This window comes from Penicillium solitum, assembly GCF_028829755.1.
Source record: "Penicillium solitum strain IBT 25940 chromosome Unknown utg000005l_segment0_segment0, whole genome shotgun sequence".
NCBI lineage: Eukaryota > Fungi > Ascomycota > Eurotiomycetes > Eurotiales > Aspergillaceae > Penicillium > Penicillium solitum.
In genome coordinates, this window is record NW_027072125.1 from 4,002,093 (window position 1) to 4,018,804 (window position 16,712).

General features: G+C 49.4%; 8 protein-coding genes across 8 annotated transcripts; 4 read left to right on the forward strand and 4 right to left on the reverse strand.

Annotated features, from left to right (window-relative positions):
- Positions 1–168: 168 nt before the first annotated feature.
- Positions 169–740, forward strand: N7455_009114 (trafficking protein particle complex subunit 4; the record flags this gene model as incomplete). Its single annotated transcript, XM_040958750.2, has 2 exons — positions 169–308; positions 365–740. The coding sequence occupies 2 exons, from the start codon at positions 169–171 to the stop codon at positions 738–740; spliced, it is 516 nt and encodes a 171-aa protein (XP_040810793.2).
- A 241-nt stretch (positions 741–981) lies between these two features.
- N7455_009115 (proteasome regulatory particle base subunit RPN10) lies at positions 982–1,999 on the reverse strand (the record flags this gene model as incomplete). Its single annotated transcript, XM_040958808.2, has 4 exons — positions 982–1,539; positions 1,604–1,823; positions 1,881–1,919; positions 1,974–1,999. The coding sequence occupies 4 exons, from the start codon at positions 1,997–1,999 to the stop codon at positions 982–984; spliced, it is 843 nt and encodes a 280-aa protein (XP_040810764.2).
- A 233-nt stretch (positions 2,000–2,232) lies between these two features.
- On the forward strand, positions 2,233–3,388 carry N7455_009116 (uncharacterized protein; the record flags this gene model as incomplete). The annotated part of the gene is made up of 3 exons (XM_040958761.2): positions 2,233–2,353; positions 2,409–2,682; positions 2,734–3,388. The coding sequence occupies 3 exons, from the start codon at positions 2,233–2,235 to the stop codon at positions 3,386–3,388; spliced, it is 1,050 nt and encodes a 349-aa protein (XP_040810816.2).
- A 748-nt stretch (positions 3,389–4,136) lies between these two features.
- On the reverse strand, positions 4,137–4,541 carry N7455_009117 (uncharacterized protein; the record flags this gene model as incomplete). Its single annotated transcript, XM_040958753.2, has 1 exon — positions 4,137–4,541. One exon carries the CDS (start codon positions 4,539–4,541, stop codon positions 4,137–4,139), a length of 405 nt encoding a protein of 134 aa, XP_040810817.2.
- Positions 4,542–5,412: 871 nt separating this feature from the next.
- Positions 5,413–9,276, reverse strand: N7455_009118 (GTPase-activating protein LRG1; the record flags this gene model as incomplete). The annotated part of the gene is made up of 6 exons (XM_040958713.2): positions 5,413–5,871; positions 5,924–6,210; positions 6,268–7,335; positions 7,397–8,050; positions 8,111–8,813; positions 8,875–9,276. The coding sequence occupies 6 exons, from the start codon at positions 9,274–9,276 to the stop codon at positions 5,413–5,415; spliced, it is 3,573 nt and encodes a 1,190-aa protein (XP_040810813.2).
- Positions 9,277–11,027: 1,751 nt separating this feature from the next.
- N7455_009119 (ubiquitin-conjugating enzyme E2) lies at positions 11,028–12,834 on the forward strand (the record flags this gene model as incomplete). The annotated part of the gene is made up of 8 exons (XM_040958706.2): positions 11,028–11,060; positions 11,140–11,173; positions 11,251–11,345; positions 11,432–11,453; positions 11,507–11,603; positions 11,662–11,673; positions 11,729–11,897; positions 11,950–12,834. The coding sequence occupies 8 exons, from the start codon at positions 11,028–11,030 to the stop codon at positions 12,832–12,834; spliced, it is 1,347 nt and encodes a 448-aa protein (XP_040810739.2).
- A 565-nt stretch (positions 12,835–13,399) lies between these two features.
- Positions 13,400–14,050, reverse strand: N7455_009120 (uncharacterized protein; the record flags this gene model as incomplete). The annotated part of the gene is made up of 1 exon (XM_040958781.2): positions 13,400–14,050. The coding sequence occupies one exon, from the start codon at positions 14,048–14,050 to the stop codon at positions 13,400–13,402; it is 651 nt and encodes a 216-aa protein (XP_040810784.2).
- Positions 14,051–14,940: 890 nt separating this feature from the next.
- N7455_009121 (C-3 sterol dehydrogenase/C-4 decarboxylase) lies at positions 14,941–16,254 on the forward strand (the record flags this gene model as incomplete). Its single annotated transcript, XM_040958804.2, has 2 exons — positions 14,941–15,516; positions 15,592–16,254. The coding sequence occupies 2 exons, from the start codon at positions 14,941–14,943 to the stop codon at positions 16,252–16,254; spliced, it is 1,239 nt and encodes a 412-aa protein (XP_040810796.1).
- Between the last annotated feature and the right edge of the window lie 458 nt (positions 16,255–16,712).

Consider the following 16,712-nt stretch of genomic DNA (forward strand, 5'->3'; position numbering starts at 1 on the left):
GCGATTTAAACAACTTCGATTATACAGCTCATCCACACAATTGACCGGAACACATTGAGGCACATCAATAGCGCTCTCCGCCCCTTACTTCTCCGGCCACGCTGTCCGTACCAGCGCCACACTCACCATGTACGCTCCATCTGTTCATTGAATCGCACAGCAACTAACATGCCTTCCAACACTAGGGGCGTCTTCTCCCTGATCATTATCAACAAAGCCGGTGGTCTGATCTACCAGCGCGAGTTCCAGTCTGGCCTGCGCAACCTCTCCACAAATGACTACCTCGTCCTAGCTGGCACCTTTCATGGGTAAGCTGCCAATATCACGACTCCCCTGGAACAGCCACCTGACTTGGATTCTATAGTGTTCACGCCATTACTCGCTCTATCACACCGAAAATCCCCATCGCCCAACCAGCTCCCTCCCCCGCAACCTCTTCAACGGGAACCACTCCTCCTACGGCGTCCGGTTACTCCTACCCAAACCCCGGTGTACCAGTCTCCGGCTTGGATTACCTCGAGACCGACAAGTTCCGATTGACCTGTTTCCAGACCCTGACGGGGACAAAATTCTTGTTGTTCACAGACCCCTTGACTGGTAGCGTGGACACAATCATCCAGAAAATCTACGAGCTCTATGCGGACTATGTGATGAAGAATCCATTCTATCAGATTGAGATGCCAGTGCGATGTGAGGCATTCGATCGGCATCTGGGGGCGTGGTTGAGGGGGAGGGCATAGCCCCGACCGACTATGGGACCACGCAGAAAGGGGATAGACATCATGACTTTACGAACTAGATACGTTTTGTTCCTGTACTTGTGTCCGGATATCACTCCGTCTCGTATAATACCAAATCACATAATATATTGCCCTTGCACACACTGTAGAACGTACCCGAAGGTCGACTCTCGAGAATACAGGACAAAAAGCACAAGTAAACGCCGGGTATGCATCACAGTCATATTCAAATATCCGGACCTTACGCGGTGTCCATCTTGTCCTCGTCCTTCTTATCTTTGTTACCGCTGGACTCGCCATGGCCCTCCTCGGGGATATTGCCCAGTTGCGTCTTGCCCTCTTGTTCTTCCCGATCGCGCTTCTCCTTCTCCTGTCGGTTCTTCTCGTCCTCCATCGATAAACGCAGGGCGAATGCCAGCTCGGGGTCGTTTTCGGCGGCGTCATCAAATCCAAATCCACCAGCCTCACCCTCGCCGCTGCCGCCGCCTCCGCCGACCTCGACATCCTCACCAGCTAGGATCGGGGTCAGCTGCAGCTGATCGCTGAGAAGATGGGGTCCAGGTGGGATGATGGCGAGGTGGGAACCATCGCCGCTCTTGACATTCTCAACGAAAGCCTCGAGCTTCTTGGTCTGATCGGATTCCAAATCTCCGAAAGCTACCACATCGATCGACACGTTGTTCTTCTTCATCTTCTTTGCGAGCTTCACGAGGGTCTTTTCATCTTCTTCGATGGGCGAGCAGGAGAATACGATGATGCGTTGACGCTGGGACTTTTCCATACGGTGCTTCAGTGCCAACTAAAATATCATGGATATTAGTTATTGAGAGCCCGGGCCTCGGATATTGGCTGGAAGAACGTACCGCTGCAACCTGGATGGTCGAGCTGAGATGAGATGTGCCGTGGATCTTTGTTTGGTGCAGACCAGCGAGGATTGCGCCAAACTCGGGTGTGAAGGTTGACAACACCTCGGGGCCCTTTCCGCCCATGCTCATAAGGCCGACAGCTGACTGGGCGTTTACACGCATCTTTGCATTGTGGATGATGCTAACGGCATCGACTTGAGATTGCCACCGGGTTGTTCTGTGACCATTAGATGCCATCCACAGATGCAAATATAGTACCATGGGATATACTCACGTGTAGTCTCCATTGCGACTGCTTTCGCTGTTGTCGACACTGTAGCTTGGAGTCAGCAGAGTAAGCTAATATAGAGGACGAACAATGACGGACATGATCATAGTAGCTTCCAGCGTCATGATGGCGGAATCTAAAGGAATTAACGATGTAAAAAAGGGCAGAACAGCAAGTGATTAGGAGATCAGCGTATGGGAGATGAAGACGGATGACGAAGGCGAGGTGGAAGCTCTGTATTCTGCCGCTTCTCTCCGCCCGATCACGCTGTTTGTTGTGGTCCTCCTTGCTCCGCACCTTAACTTTAGCCCTTTGTACTTCGACACATCTCAAGTCTATATCCCTTGAACTCTACACAATGCCTGCTGTTAAACGCAAGTCGGACGCTATGGACGTCACCCCAACGGGTAGTCCTACTAAAAAGATGCGCTTGACGCAGCATCAGAAACAGGCGCTGATGGACAATCTACAACTTGAAAGTGGGTTGAATTGTGGGTTTACAGAGTGAACACAGCACTAATTTTTTTGCCACAGTCACTGGGCGGGCACGTAAGCTTCGTGCTCAATATGCCCTACAAGCAAACGACCTCCGGGCGCGCATTGAGCGACGCGTCAATCGGATCCCAGTCTCGCTGCGCAAGGCCAACATCGGCGAGCTCCTCGAAAAGCACAATGCCGCCACGAACAAGCAACAGGTTGCATCGCCTTCTCGGAAATACTCGCCCATCAAGGTGTCGCGTAATATCACAAGCATCTCCGTAGACCCAGAAACCTCTATCACACGCGACGGTAGAGCTCGGAGGGGAAGGTACGATATACCGCAAACCCAATTTATAACTCTGACTGACGAAATGTGTAGCCACGATGGTCACTTCTCCGACAAAGAGAATGCTCCTGCTGGTCGCGAGCCCGAACTCAAGAACCCCAAGCGTCGCGTGAAGCCAGCCGGACCAGGCGGGGCCTCGCGCATGGCATCTCAGGAAGTACGGGGCAACGAGAACCGCATTCTGTCTCCCAAGTCCAACAATTCCCGAACATACCCTCACTCGCCCTTCCGTGCATCCCCCGAGAAGGGTCAGCCCTCATATCTGGCTCGCCCTACCTCACCGTTAAAACCGTCCAGTCCGTTGCGGTCACGCGGCCACACTGTGTCTGCCGTCAAGGACCAACGGCCTCCTTCGCAGGCTCAGAGGACTGCAACCCGTGCCGCTACAGGACCCAAGACTATTCGGTCACCTTTGTCGCGACCGGCGACCCGACAGGGCGAGCGCAAGAATAGCACAGGTTCCACTGCGTCTTCGGGCACAACAGTAACCAAGTCTACACGGACTGGTACTGGCGCAAGAAAGGCCACCACGGCATCTACTGCGGCTGCCAAGAGGCCAGCTTCTCGCGCGCAGGCGGCATCCATGGCTATCAAGAATGCCCCCACTACTGCTGCAATGCGCAAGACTACCGCTCCGGCTGTGACTGAAACTGCGACTCGGACTCGAGCGCTTCGCAAGCGGATTTAAGACTCTTTACATGAACGCATAGATACGTGTCTGCTGTTTTGGAGTTGGTTGGGATTCTGTCTCTTTGAGCGTGGGTGATTGCAGACTCTGCAATGAACAATTTGAGCCTGGGTGCTGTCTTTCATGTTTGATTCTTCGGCGTGATATCATAATAGGTGTTTTTCCTTCTCGGATGGGGGTATACATTCATGGCTTTGTCCGGGATATCTGAATGAAGTTCTTTTAAATCAATCCTCGCCGTACGAATATCATAGTCGGTCCACAGATGTTCATCCGTTCGTGTGTAGCCAGTCTGAAACAAGGTCAGGGGAAAACACGACACCCTTGTCACCCTGGCGCCAATTAATTGGACTACTTTTGCTCCCCGGACTGCTCTTCCGGTGGGTTTATGTCACGTCCAGGGCTCCTGTCCAGGTACCCCCCAACTGTCATAACATGGACATCACACCATGTCGAGAGCACCAGCCTTAGTCCTTCTAGAATGGAGATTATCCAGGAGAGTGAGGCATTCGAAACTGTTGACGGCTAACGCAAGTTTTGTTGGAAGAATTTCGTCGTACGAAAAGACAGCATCGTATGCTACGGGACATGGAACGATCGATCATCGAAACCTACCGATATTGGTCAGTTTAAGAAATTGAGACCAATCAACACAAACGAAAGAGGCCCCAAATTCCAGGAAACATGGGCTGTGGCATCACAGGAAGACTAGTACCTGAAAGCGCCAGGCTTAACCGATTTCCTGTATTCAGAGCTGGGGGCCGATGTTCAACGCGAGCTTGAAGTGTGTGAAGTGCTTCGCAGACATCCACATCCGAATATTGCTTCGAGAGGAGAGTGGTCGAGCTACTGGTCTTTGCTTCAAACGATACAAGGAACCTCGTCCGGGAACCTCAATCCTAGATACCTGAACAAGAATCAGTTCCTGGCCAGTGGTCGTGAGCAAGTCGATGATTCTCTTAGAGAGAACTACTCCGGGATTTTCGAGGGGATCAAGCACCTTCATCCTCTTGGCTTGGTGCATAATGATATCAATCCTTCCAATACCATGCTGGATGAGCATGGTATCCCGATGATAATTGATTTTGGGAGTTGACGAAAGATAGGGGAGACATTGGAGACCAGCGGAGCTGGACAGACGGACAGTTGGCATAGCCTACAGAATGGGCCTATATTAGAGGAGAATGATCTTGATGCCTTTGAAGAGTTAAAACTTGGCTGTTTGGTTCTATGGGTGATTCGTATCTGTTCCAGGAGGATCGGTTGGAAGAATGCTAGATTGAGCTGTACATAACAAAGTATAGAGGGTTGTATATATATACATCTCGTGGGGAAAATGTGAAGTGAGTGTATTATCCAGGACTTATCCACAAATCTGCAAGGCTCTACAGTACAAATATCTCCCTCAGGCAACTACAAGCACAGATATCATAGCAATCGTGTCGATTGAACAAATAAGAAAGGAAATAAAAGTTCCCTGGCTCTTGTTAAGCAAAAGGCCAGGGGAGAGAAGAATCAAAGAAGAAAGGAAAAAAAAGGGTCTAGGTATAGCCGTAGCCTGGCCCACAAAAAAAGAATGAGCATGCTCAGAAATCAAAAGCGAGAGAGAATGGCAAAGAAAACAGGACATTTATGCCCAGAGGGACAGGTATGGGTATGGCTGATCCCTCGAATCAGATGCAAATGAACAGAGATAAAAAAAAAAAGTGAGGCATCCCAGCCACTATAGAGATAGAGAGAAAACAGAAACCGATCAATAGCGACCAAGGTGCTTGTTGATCACTTTTGGGGGATTTTCATGGAAGGGGAAAAGAAACAGGGTAAACTCCGTCAACCAGCCCTGTCACTCGACAAAAAAAAAGAAAAGAAAAGAAAAGGAACAGAACGCTAAGATGGTCCCAAGAAACAAGAAACGAAAACACCCCACAGAGATTGAATCAGACGGATTGATGCATGTCGAGGTCGGATGATGATGATGATGTATCGCAGTATTACAGCTGTGCAGGAGTATAAGGAGATCCAGTCTACCCAGTAACACCCATGGCACCTGCACTCGGACGCGGCCTGTAGGCCACATTTGAGGGTTGGCCATCAGGCGCCCCTGCAATTGGCTGGCTACTGTTGCTGGTGCTACGGTCCCGGTGATACGCTGCTGGGGGAGGAGGACCGAAATCAGGTCCAGCCTGGGGGTTGGTGCTTGTCGAGTGAGAGTGTCCGCCGGGCCCGGGCACATGGCGAACCGAACTTTGCATCTGCCAGGCTGCATCCTGAGATGGATCGGTCTCGATACGCGCGGAAGCTGGAGTGCTGTTGGTTCGGTTGGGGGTGGTGATCGTGAATGTCTCGCCACCGTTCTCCGGTCTCTGTGAGAAGCTGCCTCGAGCAATATCGCCATATCGTTTAAGGATTTCCTTGGTTGTCACTTCGGCATTCTCCCTGAAGAGAGTTGGATCACCCAAGACCGATTGTAGGTCTTCTGGGATCTATTGATAGAGTTAGTGTGAGTATGAGAATACCTCAACCTGGGCGACTTACCTCGCAGAATGCGTCGTTATACGCGATCAGGGCATTGACGGCTTCAATGGACAAGAAGCTCTCCTCCACTGTGCTGTTTTTGGCATTGGGGTAAAGGATATTAGGCGTGATGACAGTTGCAAGATTGTGAATGTCCATCTTGCTTCCGGACTCTTCATCTACATGCGAGAAGGATGATGTCCAGTTTAAGAAGGCAAACAGGACTTCCATCGTATCACGGTGGGCTTTGGGAAGGAGACAACATGTCAAGTGAAGTAGTCGCCTCTGTTTCTCCGCGTCATCCATTTCTGCGACACATGTTAGCATTGCGCGAGCAGACCGATAACCGTAACGTCAAAACTTACTTTGTGAGATGACAAATAGTCTGTGTAGCTTGAAAGTCAAGAGCGGGTCGGGCATCTCGCGGAGGAACTTTTTCAAGAGAGCCGCGATCTGCACAGGAGTTTCCTTTGTCAGATCAACTTGCTCATACTTAGTGTCGATTAGCTCTGCGGTATCCTTCAATCGGCGGATGTTGCCGTTCTTTCGGAAGACACCCTCGACGGACATGTCCATCTGCCGCATAGCACAAACAGAATCATCGACCAACGTCGGGATGCGGAGCGCACCAGGGCCAACACCATGACTTGACTCTGTGCCCTCCTTCTCGACTAAATAGTCTAGACCGACACCGAAGACACCCTTCTTCTTATTACCCTTCTTGTTGTCTTTGAAGGCACGACCGAAGATGTTCCATATGGTAGGTTTGCGAGACTCAATAAGAGAAAGTAGCTCCTCCATGCTGAAATAACCCTCTACCAAGGGTTCCATCTGTAGCACAGCAACGTGGCGAACGATGAAATATTCCAAAGCAGTTAATTCCGAGAAGTACCGTTTGGTTCGAGTTGGTTCCATGAGGGCCTCCAAATTTCCACTCGATACTCCCCGTTGGTGACCATGGTTGTACCTGGGCATCGGCTCTGTCCCCCCAATGAGCTTCGTACCAGCATGTCTGTAAGCATTAGGTCGCTGCTCCTTGGCTTGCTCAGCCGCAACAATACGGGGGATGTCATCTAGCGTCAAAGCATCCTGAGCCCCGAAAGTCAGATCCGTAACGGTTTCGCCATTGGCATCCCGTTCTTCGACAATCTGGAAACCGTGACCCCTCGGGTCACTGCCATCATTGCCAGATGACCCTGGTCGGGCACTTCTGCCTTCTGGTCCGTTGATGATTCTGGATGCGCGGGCGTGTTTGTATGTTGTGGATAAGGTTCGCTCGTTGCGAATAGAGCGTAGCCGACGCATCTCGCCGACGGTCTGCTCAAGGGATGTTTCTTCGAAGCCATCTCGCGGGGCACCGGCATATGACTGTCGAACCTGGCGTGACATTCGACGGCCGTCTTTGTTGTCATGATCATTAAGGTTGAGGTCGTCTGGGACGAAGCAAGTTAGACAAACTGCCGGCGGGATGGGGGTAAGGTAAAAGTATCCTACCTGAAGGATGAGGCAAGGTTCCCCCGGATCGCAGTACGGCGAGAAGCCGTGCGAGGGCCACTTTCAGTAAGAAAACAAATTGTTGCAATTTTGAAACTTGAGTGAAACCACCCGTCACAGCAGGGCCAAGTTGCATCTGATGGGAGCAAGCTCCGCAGTAGACTTGTTCCTCGCTGCCGCTCCACAATGCGTCTTGGATATCAGCGGTCAAGTCCTTCTCACATGATTTACATGAAAGATGAGGCGGCTTGATATGCCAACGGCTCTGTCCCAATTGAACACATTCGTCGTCAATCGGTTCTTTGCAGGCAATGCAACAATCTGAAAGTTGATCGGCCAAACCTTCCACTCCGGCCATCAGGTCGACGGGTGTATCATCATCTTCGCGCCCGGCTAATGACTCTAGATCACGGAGGTGCTCCAGGAAGTTTTGTAAACCGTCTGGCGCAGACTTCTCGCGTTCAAGTTTGAGTGCACCTTGTAGACCGATGCGGATAAGGAGTTTGAGATAGTGGGCGAGACCAGTCACCAGGGACAGAAGCTCCTGGGTGACGCCGAGTTTGCGTACTCCGGTTTCCTGGGTTTTCGATAGGAGGGCGAAGAAGGCGACAATCTTTTTGCAGAGAAGTTTGGCTTCGCGGCCATAGGAAAGTTCTGGTTTGGAAGAATCAGCGATCGCTCCCGACGATATAAAATCAGCTACGTGAGACTTACCCTTTAACTCGTGCGATTTGATATAATCCGCTAACTGATCAACGGCACCGAAGAGGATTTCTACGTGTTCAATGAAGCGCTTGGCCACGAGAACACCATCGATGTAAGCGCCATTGCTCACATGAAGCAGCATATCTGAGATGCAAGCGGCGGATGATTCTTCAAAGGTGGAGAGGGTGTTCCAAATATTAAAGACCTTCTCTTCCATAATATCTTCTTCGTCGCGGATATGCTTGCGCTCCTCTTCGCTGGCATCCTCATCCACCGGCGGAGGCTCCCATGTTTGACCGGCAGGGGATAACCGGACATTCCAGAACTTGTGGATCATATAACATTCGGGGTGCCAGTGTTGATTTTGACCGTTGCGGAAGATCTCGACAAACTGTTTTAGGATTGCAGTGTGACATCCATGGCATCTCTGGGCAAACTGGGTTGAATAGTGAAAGTGGCAGTAGACCTTACTCTCGTGCTCATAGTAAGAGTCTTGAGCACCGAAGACGGTCGGACAAACGGAGCAGGTAAAGTGCTCAATATGATACTTCCGGTCTAACGCTGTAATGTATGATCCACGTAGTGCGCCGCCGCACTCATGGCATAGGAGGCTGAGTCGTCTAAAGTAATCGGTTTCGCAAAGTGGAAATTGGCAACTTGAATCTTCTGAATCGACGGGGAAAAACTTCGAAGCAACGATCTCGCCACAGTCCTGATAGAAGTATCAAAGTTAGAAAAGACCCCTAAAAGGTTAGCCAGAAGAAGCAACTTACTTCGCACTTGAAACACTCCAGATGGAAAGTACCGCCCAACGCTCGCACAAACTGGCCCGTGAGAGATTCACCACACTTTTGACACAGGCGGGATGAGCCGCCGGGGGACTTATTTGGACGCCCGTTCACTCGCGAGCGATCTCGGGGTGTTGAACGGTCGCGGAAGCCAGCCTGGTCAGGACCCAGAGCACGACTCGAGCGCCCACCATCCTCCTGGTTCACCGGAGTGATTGGGCTTGGGCCTCCCGTTCGTGTTGAGGGTGAATCGAACGGAATCAAACTGTCTTCGGGAGATGTGGGTGTGTTTTTCGTGTAGTTAGCCCCGTAGCCAGATGTGTCAACGGTGGGCCGGCCGCTGGGGTTGCCTGCGACCAGGCTGGCTGGGAGTCCACCGGGGGGCATCTTGGTCCCCCGTCAGCAGAAATATGGTGGGGTTTGTTGGGTTGAATCACGCCGAACGCTGCATGCAAAGAATTGATAGTACGAAACGGGCGAGGCGACGTGGTAAACGAGATTGATGAGAAGGGTTAAGTCGAAGATGTAACGCGGTTACAGATTGGCGGGGAAATCAAGGTAGGCTGGGCGCGTACGGTCGAGAGTCTGATTCTTAAATTAGAATCATATGCCTGGGGCGGTTTACCCGGGGTCACTGTTGTTCCCTAGAGTATACTCACTCTCACGCCATGTAAAGACACGTGGGGGTGGGCGATGCAGTAGTGACGGAAATTGCGCGCAGAATCACCGGGATCGAATTGGGAAGGTATAGAGGAAGGTTGCTCTGAACGAAGGGTCTGAAAGCGCGCAGGCTAGAGGACGCGGGGGCCGGTTTTCGAGGGGATTGGGAGCTTTCAAGGTGAGACCAACAGAGGGCGCGGATTATCGGGCAACAATCATCCCAAACTGAACCGGCAAATTCCAGGACTCCAAGAACCAGATAGGAAAAAAAAATTAAGGTGCAAGGGCGAGGGGAAAAGAAGTGGGCTGGGGAGGAATGGAGATGGAGATGGCTTGGGCATTTGTTGCCCCCCCCCCCTAATATTAGTTCGGGACCCTGAGGTCACGTGGTCTATACAATTTCCATTTCTACTGGGATATGGAGGGATTATTGGGGTATTTGTGATATTTTGGATGTGATTAGAGGATATTTAAGATTCAATTCGATCTGTTTAAATCAAAGTAACTGGGATATATCAACATTGCACTGTGTACTATGTGCATGTACAAAGTAGACACAGCTTATGGTGTACTCCGTACCGCCCCCATGTGCCATCAGTGTGCTTTTTATAGAACACTCTGCAGATTAATTTTTTTTTTTTTTTTTTTGGTTTTCGTATTAATTTACTTTAAGGAATGATATTTCGTTTATATGGAGGTATATTTTCCCCTCGTGTGTTGTCGTCGTAATAGATGCAACCTTAAATAGCATCCAAGGTCAATGTATTAATTATATAGCGGGATTTTCTGTTAGCTCGTATACTCCACGGATTTGATATCTTCAGGAGATAAATACATCAATACATCAGGTACATTATGTATATACGGAGTAGATACACCATCCATAAATAACTAACTAATTAGTTATGTATTAGTTAGTATCTACATATATAAAACAATCCAATTGTTTTGTAACTCAAAGTTTCCAGGGAAATCCATGGAATAAGCATCTCATCAGACTGATCCTTACATATATATCTACGGAGCACATAGTTATGTATGTATGTAGACTGACATAGGATGTTGATATGATTACCCGTACAAGAAAGTGGGAGGCTGGCAAGATGACGTGGGTAAACAACAACCACAATAGCCAAAAAAAAAAAAAAAAAGATGATATGATATGAATATTAGAAATAAAGTCAACTCCTAGAAGAAAGAGAAAAGAGAAAAGAAAAGATAGAAATCAGAAGAACAAAAACAAAAAACAAAAAAAAAAAAAAAAACAAAAGAGAACAAGACAAAGGTTGAAGAAACAAACTTGTCCTTGCGGGTTGATTTCACCTGGGTTTTGCCTTCTTTACCTCCTCTTTCTTCTTTAAGGACACCCTGCTTTTGATAAACTTCAATTTTCCAAAGCTCCTCCTACTCTCTCTCTTCCTTCTACAGTACACGTGTGGACGCATGATCGGCTCACCCTACAACATAGACGTTGCAAGATGGGTGACCAGTGTACTCTACGCCTTGTCCGAGTAGGTGCCTTTCTAACTACATGGATCCATTTGGGCAAATCACCCGGACCAATCACTAATCTCCGCTTTTCTTCATCAGGAACTGAGACAGGTTGAGCGGAGTGAGCAACTTGGTACGAGATCTCCGTCCCCCGGACTCTTTGACACTTGAAGCCACTCTACAGACACTCACATGCTGACCTCGGTACAGCTTTCACGGTCCGTTATGAAGAAAGCAACATTCGTGACATACAGGCCCTCATCATCGGACCCCCAGGCACCCCATACGAACTGGGCTTTTATGAGGTAAGAGATCCACCCATCCAAGACTGGCCCGAGCTCGCTTCTTTGAACTATGCCCAGGTGGCTAACCAATTGGAATCGTCTACCAGTTCTCGATCAAAATCCCGTCAGGTAAGATGGTCTTCGGTCTCGTAGCAGGCACTTGCTAAATTACAGCGACATAGATTACCCAGCAAATCCCCCGATAGTGAAAATCCGGACAACCAACAGGGGCCGAACTCGCTTCGGTCCTAATCTGTATGCCAATGGCAAGGTCTGCTTGTAAGTGCGCCCTGGGGACTATTCAATTTCTACAGAGCTTGACACTAACATTTTCCAGGTCGATCTTGGGGTAAGCTTGTCTAACAACATGGGTGGCATTTATGGAGCGCTGAACATCGCAACAGAACTTGGCATGGTTCTCGGGGTGAGCAATGGTCGCCTGCACAGGGACTCGAATCCGTGATGCTGTCAATTCAGAGCCTCTTATCATCAAACCCGTATACACTGGAACCCGGGTTTGAGGGCGACGATAGGGCGAACGACACAGAAAACATGGAGATCTACAAATCTAAGGTGGGATCCGATCTGTCCAGAATAAGCTTCGCAATGCTCACATCTATACCAGATCCGCCATGAAAATTTACGACTGGCAGTCATCACACCTCTTGAACAAGCCTTTCAAACTTCGTCCCCTCGTCGAGTGGCGGTGAGGGTCTGTCACGAATCGAGCACGGAAGAAGATAGTGATATCGAACTGGAACCCGAAGCTGGATTGCTCGCTCAAAGCAAGTTCCACGACTTCTGTAAGCGACGCTTCCTGTGGTACCTTGAGTTCTACCAGAACGCTATTGAGAAAGGTATCGCGGATGAGGCACGCAGACAAGGAACTCCATTCATCCAAATGCCGTTTGAAGGCTATGGTAATACTATGAGCGGAGAATGGAACTACATCGACCTGCAACCCCGTTTGTTGGCTCTTCGAGACCGATTGATGGAAGAGACACATAACTGGCCCGTCGAGGGTCTTGCTTTGGTCAAGGAGGATGCCGGGATTGCAGTCAAACTGGCCGGTCAACATGAACAGATTGCTGCAGAAATGAACTCTTGTCCTCAAGTCATTGATCTGTCGCTGGTTGATGACAACCCGTTCGTCTGGAGACTCACCTATGTTGGTCGCAACGAGTCCAGACTGGAAGGTGGCATTATCAAGATAAAGATTTACATCAGTCCTCGACACCCAGAAGAACAACCTCGGGTCTTCGTCGAGTCACCCTTGTACCACATTCGTGTCTCCAAACTGGGTGTGTTGATGTACCTTCCTTCGCACGCTGAAGAAATCGGCCAACACATCGAGGGCATCATCAACACGCTGGAAGACGACAATCCTCCATACAACCCCCTCATGACAGTCAACCCAGAGGCAAGCGCTCTGTGCTGGGGTTCAGAAACAGATCGCAGGCTTTACAGGCGCAAGCTTCGAACATCTCTGGAAGAATGTGAGGTGAGCTAGCTCATTGCCCCGGAATGTGCGTATTTACTGAGAAATGTGTCATACAGCAGGCTACATGACAGTATTCTGTTATCATTATCAACCCAACCTCGCTTGAACTGTATCGTTTTCCTGCTATCACTATGTCTTTCTTTGAATGATGTCCCTCGAGATGGCGGAGAGACCGGGGATTGTGGGGCATGTGGCTTCGAATGCCATTCAACACATGAAAATCGATATTGATATCAAACAGCATTCATAAATACACAAAAAGGGCATTCGTAACTTTTGTGATAAAACATAATTCCTGCATACTAAGTACGTACAACAAGCGGATGAGACAATAATGGAAGACAGCACGAGGTATAGCTCCATAGCTAGGATGCACGAGCTGAACCGAGCACCATCCTTTGACTGTAACCATATAGATGGTCTGTGCTAAGTTCATCCAGTCTGGTACAACTGGGGGATGTTGAATACTCCTGGAACTGTCCCACGAAGGGGCTTGGTTTTCCAAGGTTAGCCAAAGTACAAACTGAGGGTTGGAATAGCCATACCAGGAATCTCATTCACAGCTCGATAGCAATCACGAATGGTAGAGCGCCCATAGCTGACGGGAGGCCTCGGACGGAACAGAAATATAGGGATCATGGTGCCACAGACCAATCCAGTAATCACAAATTCTTTGAATCTGTCGGCGTTGCGGGCGATTCTTCGGCCTCTGCCACTTGGGAAGTGCGTGAAAATTTGCCCGGATGTTAAGTATATCAATCATCCTGGTTTCAACCCTTGCCAGCCCATCCAATACTTGGCATTCCTTCCAGGACACTGAATAATGGTCTTTGAACATGCCTGTCCAACGCCGAGTCTTCTTTGGGTCCTCAAGGTTCTCAGTGATCACCTTAAGATCTGCCAATATATTTGCACCTGGAGTCATCTGGTTTCGTGCTTGCGTTAGAAGGCCGGCGTGATCTGCCCTTTTGGAGACTTTGGGAGGCATGGTGAAGGAATCTTGTCTGGAAGATCGGGAGTCCATCTCCAGGCCATCAAGCCTGAGCCTGTGGTTGTCAAGCTCTGCTGTCAGGGTATCAAGGCGTTTATTGACGAGTGACTTGGAAGTATCCTCAGTAGGAACTGTTTCGGCTACCTTATGGTCCTTTCGGGAAGCGAGAGGGGCGGTGCCGGTGGTGTCTGGAGCGTCAAACCATGTAAACTTTCGATTCCAGTAGTTTTCCATGTTGAAGGCGTCGCGATGGGACATTGAAGGTCTCAAGATTCTGGTGAATGTGGATAGGGGACACTGAAGTGAAAACGGGGGGCAATGAAGAAGGTGAGGGTCAAGGATTACCAAGGTGGTTCCGCGCTCACCTAGTCAGAGTCGGACGTTCCTTCCTTAGATAGCCTAGGATCTTAGATATTATAAGATGCATACATACATATGTACATGTATGTGTGTATGTAGAGTCAAGTATGTAATTCCATCCTCTTCATGTCACTTTCGACATGATGGACGATTACCGAACCAGTGTTCAATGTCATTTCTATTTCCGTTCAACTTGTTCCCAGGACATGGAGTCCAAAGACTTTGGCCAAAGACTTCGTGCGATTCAAGTTGGAAATCATGGGCACAAGAATATTCTGTCATGTCTTTTTTAGGTATACGAAGGCGGCACAAAAAGCATACTGTGTGCACCTTCCTATAGTTAACCAGGGATAATGTGAGTATGTATTCAATGGCACCTAAGATCGATCCAAACAAAGCTCGGATACGAGTCTCAATTATGGTCCAGCAGTAAGTCTCTTCGAGAATTCGAATGGATAGATATATAAGGGTTTATCTTCATTTTCATCTTTCTGTTTTATTTTGGCAAATCTTTTCAGTTACCAGTAGATAGCGAAGATAAACTGGCCGTCAGTTCGATTGCCCCATAGAACAAGTGTGCTCATTGCAAAATAGAAGATAAAGAGTTCATCTCAATATGAAGTAGAAGAAGTAGCAGAAAAGAAGAGTGCCAAGTTGGGGCCGAGCCCATAACCCGCACGGATCACCTGATTATCTCCGCCAACTTCCCCGGCCCCTTTTCACTCAACTCCCATCCCCCCCAATCTACAAAAAGAAATCACATTATGTCGGCAAAAAAGCGCACATTAGAGTTAGGCAATGTCCTGGTGGTTGGAGGCTGTGGCTTCTTGGGGTGGCACATTGTCGATCACCTGCTGAACTTCCCCTCCGAGACCGACCCCAGTTACGCTCTGCCTAAGCCCGTCGGCGATGCGCGTTTCGAGTACCCGACTCTGGGATCGCGCTACCCGGATTACAACTCGACTGTCTCTGTCGTTGACTTGCGTACCACCAACAACCGTCTTCCCGGCGCTAAGTACTACGATGGCGATATCACCTCCGTCGAGTCCATGTTGGAGGTTTTCCGCGCCGTCAAGCCTGATCTTGTTATTCACACTGCGTCGCCATCTATGATTGAGGGCAACAAGCCTCTGCTACACAAGGTTAATGTGGAGGGAACGCGGACACTCCTCGAAGTCGCTGGTGGCGAGCATGGCGATTGGGGTGGTAAGTGCAAGGCGTTCGTCTACACTAGCTCCAGCTCCGTGGTCCACGACACACAAAGTGATCTGAAGAATGTCAACGAGGAATGGCCATACATCCGGGGTCCTGCGCAGAAGGAGTACTATTCCGAGACTAAGGTGCGTTTTTATTATTGTTATTAAACATTGTTTAATCGGGATCAATCACTAATCAGACCCCTTGCGTCTATCAAGGCCGATGCCGAGGAACTCGTCCTGAAGTACAACAAAACGTCCCCCAACCAGATGCTCACAGCTGCTATCCGCCCGGCCGGAATCCACGGAGAGAAGGATACAACAGTCACACACAAGATCCTGGAGCACGGCTCCCAAGCTTCGGACAGAGTGTTACGGATGCAGCTCGGTGATAACGACAACCTGTTCGATTTCACCTATGTCGGCAATGTGGCTTACGGTCACTTGCTTGCTGCACACCGGCTTCTCGCAAGCTATGACCTTCACGCGGCTGGCAAGGGCGGGCCCCTCGACTACGAGCGCGTGGACGGCGAGGCTTTCAACATCACCAACGATTCCCCTGTTTATTTCTGGGATGTCACCCGTGCCATGTGGGCTCTGATCAACCGCGTCGTCGAGCCGGAACAAGTCTGGGCTCTGCCCGAGGGTCTCCTTGAGACCGTCGGTGGTCTCGCTGAGACTGTCATGGGATTGTTTGGCAAGACCCCGCGTCTCACTGCCCGGACAGTGCGATACTCATGTATGACTCGCTACTACTCGACCGAGAAGGCCAAGTACCGCCTGGCTTACTTGCCTGTTGTCCCCTTGGATGAGGGAATTGCCCGTGCTGTTGGATACATTGTTGCCCAGCAACAGGCGGACGCAGGAAAGAAGGCATTGTAATCCGAAATTAGATCATGAGATTGAAAAAGGCATCTTATGCTGTATTAATATGACTGTTTGCCCCAAAGAAGAAGAACAGCCGTCAATACTATGGCCCAGGAGATCGTAAACTAACAACCTTGGTTATAGTTCTATTTCCGGGATTATAAGATAAAAAGATCAAAAAGACACCAATACATATATAGTTGATTTTGTAGATCAGTGGAAGATAATGATGAATTCGTAATGTAACGCGAGCTATCTACTTGGTCACTCGTGACACGTCGATTTGATGTACTTCCTGTGGGAATGGGGTTAGCTGACCGGATGGATTCTCCGTGAGGGATATTGCTTTGTAATGCCGTTTTACGTACGGAGTAGTGCAATATATCTGTGCTCGCGTGCCTATGTTTGTCCTATTGGAATATAAATTGAAGTGTGCATGCCTAGGCTCTCTGGGGATCGGGCCTATGGTCAAG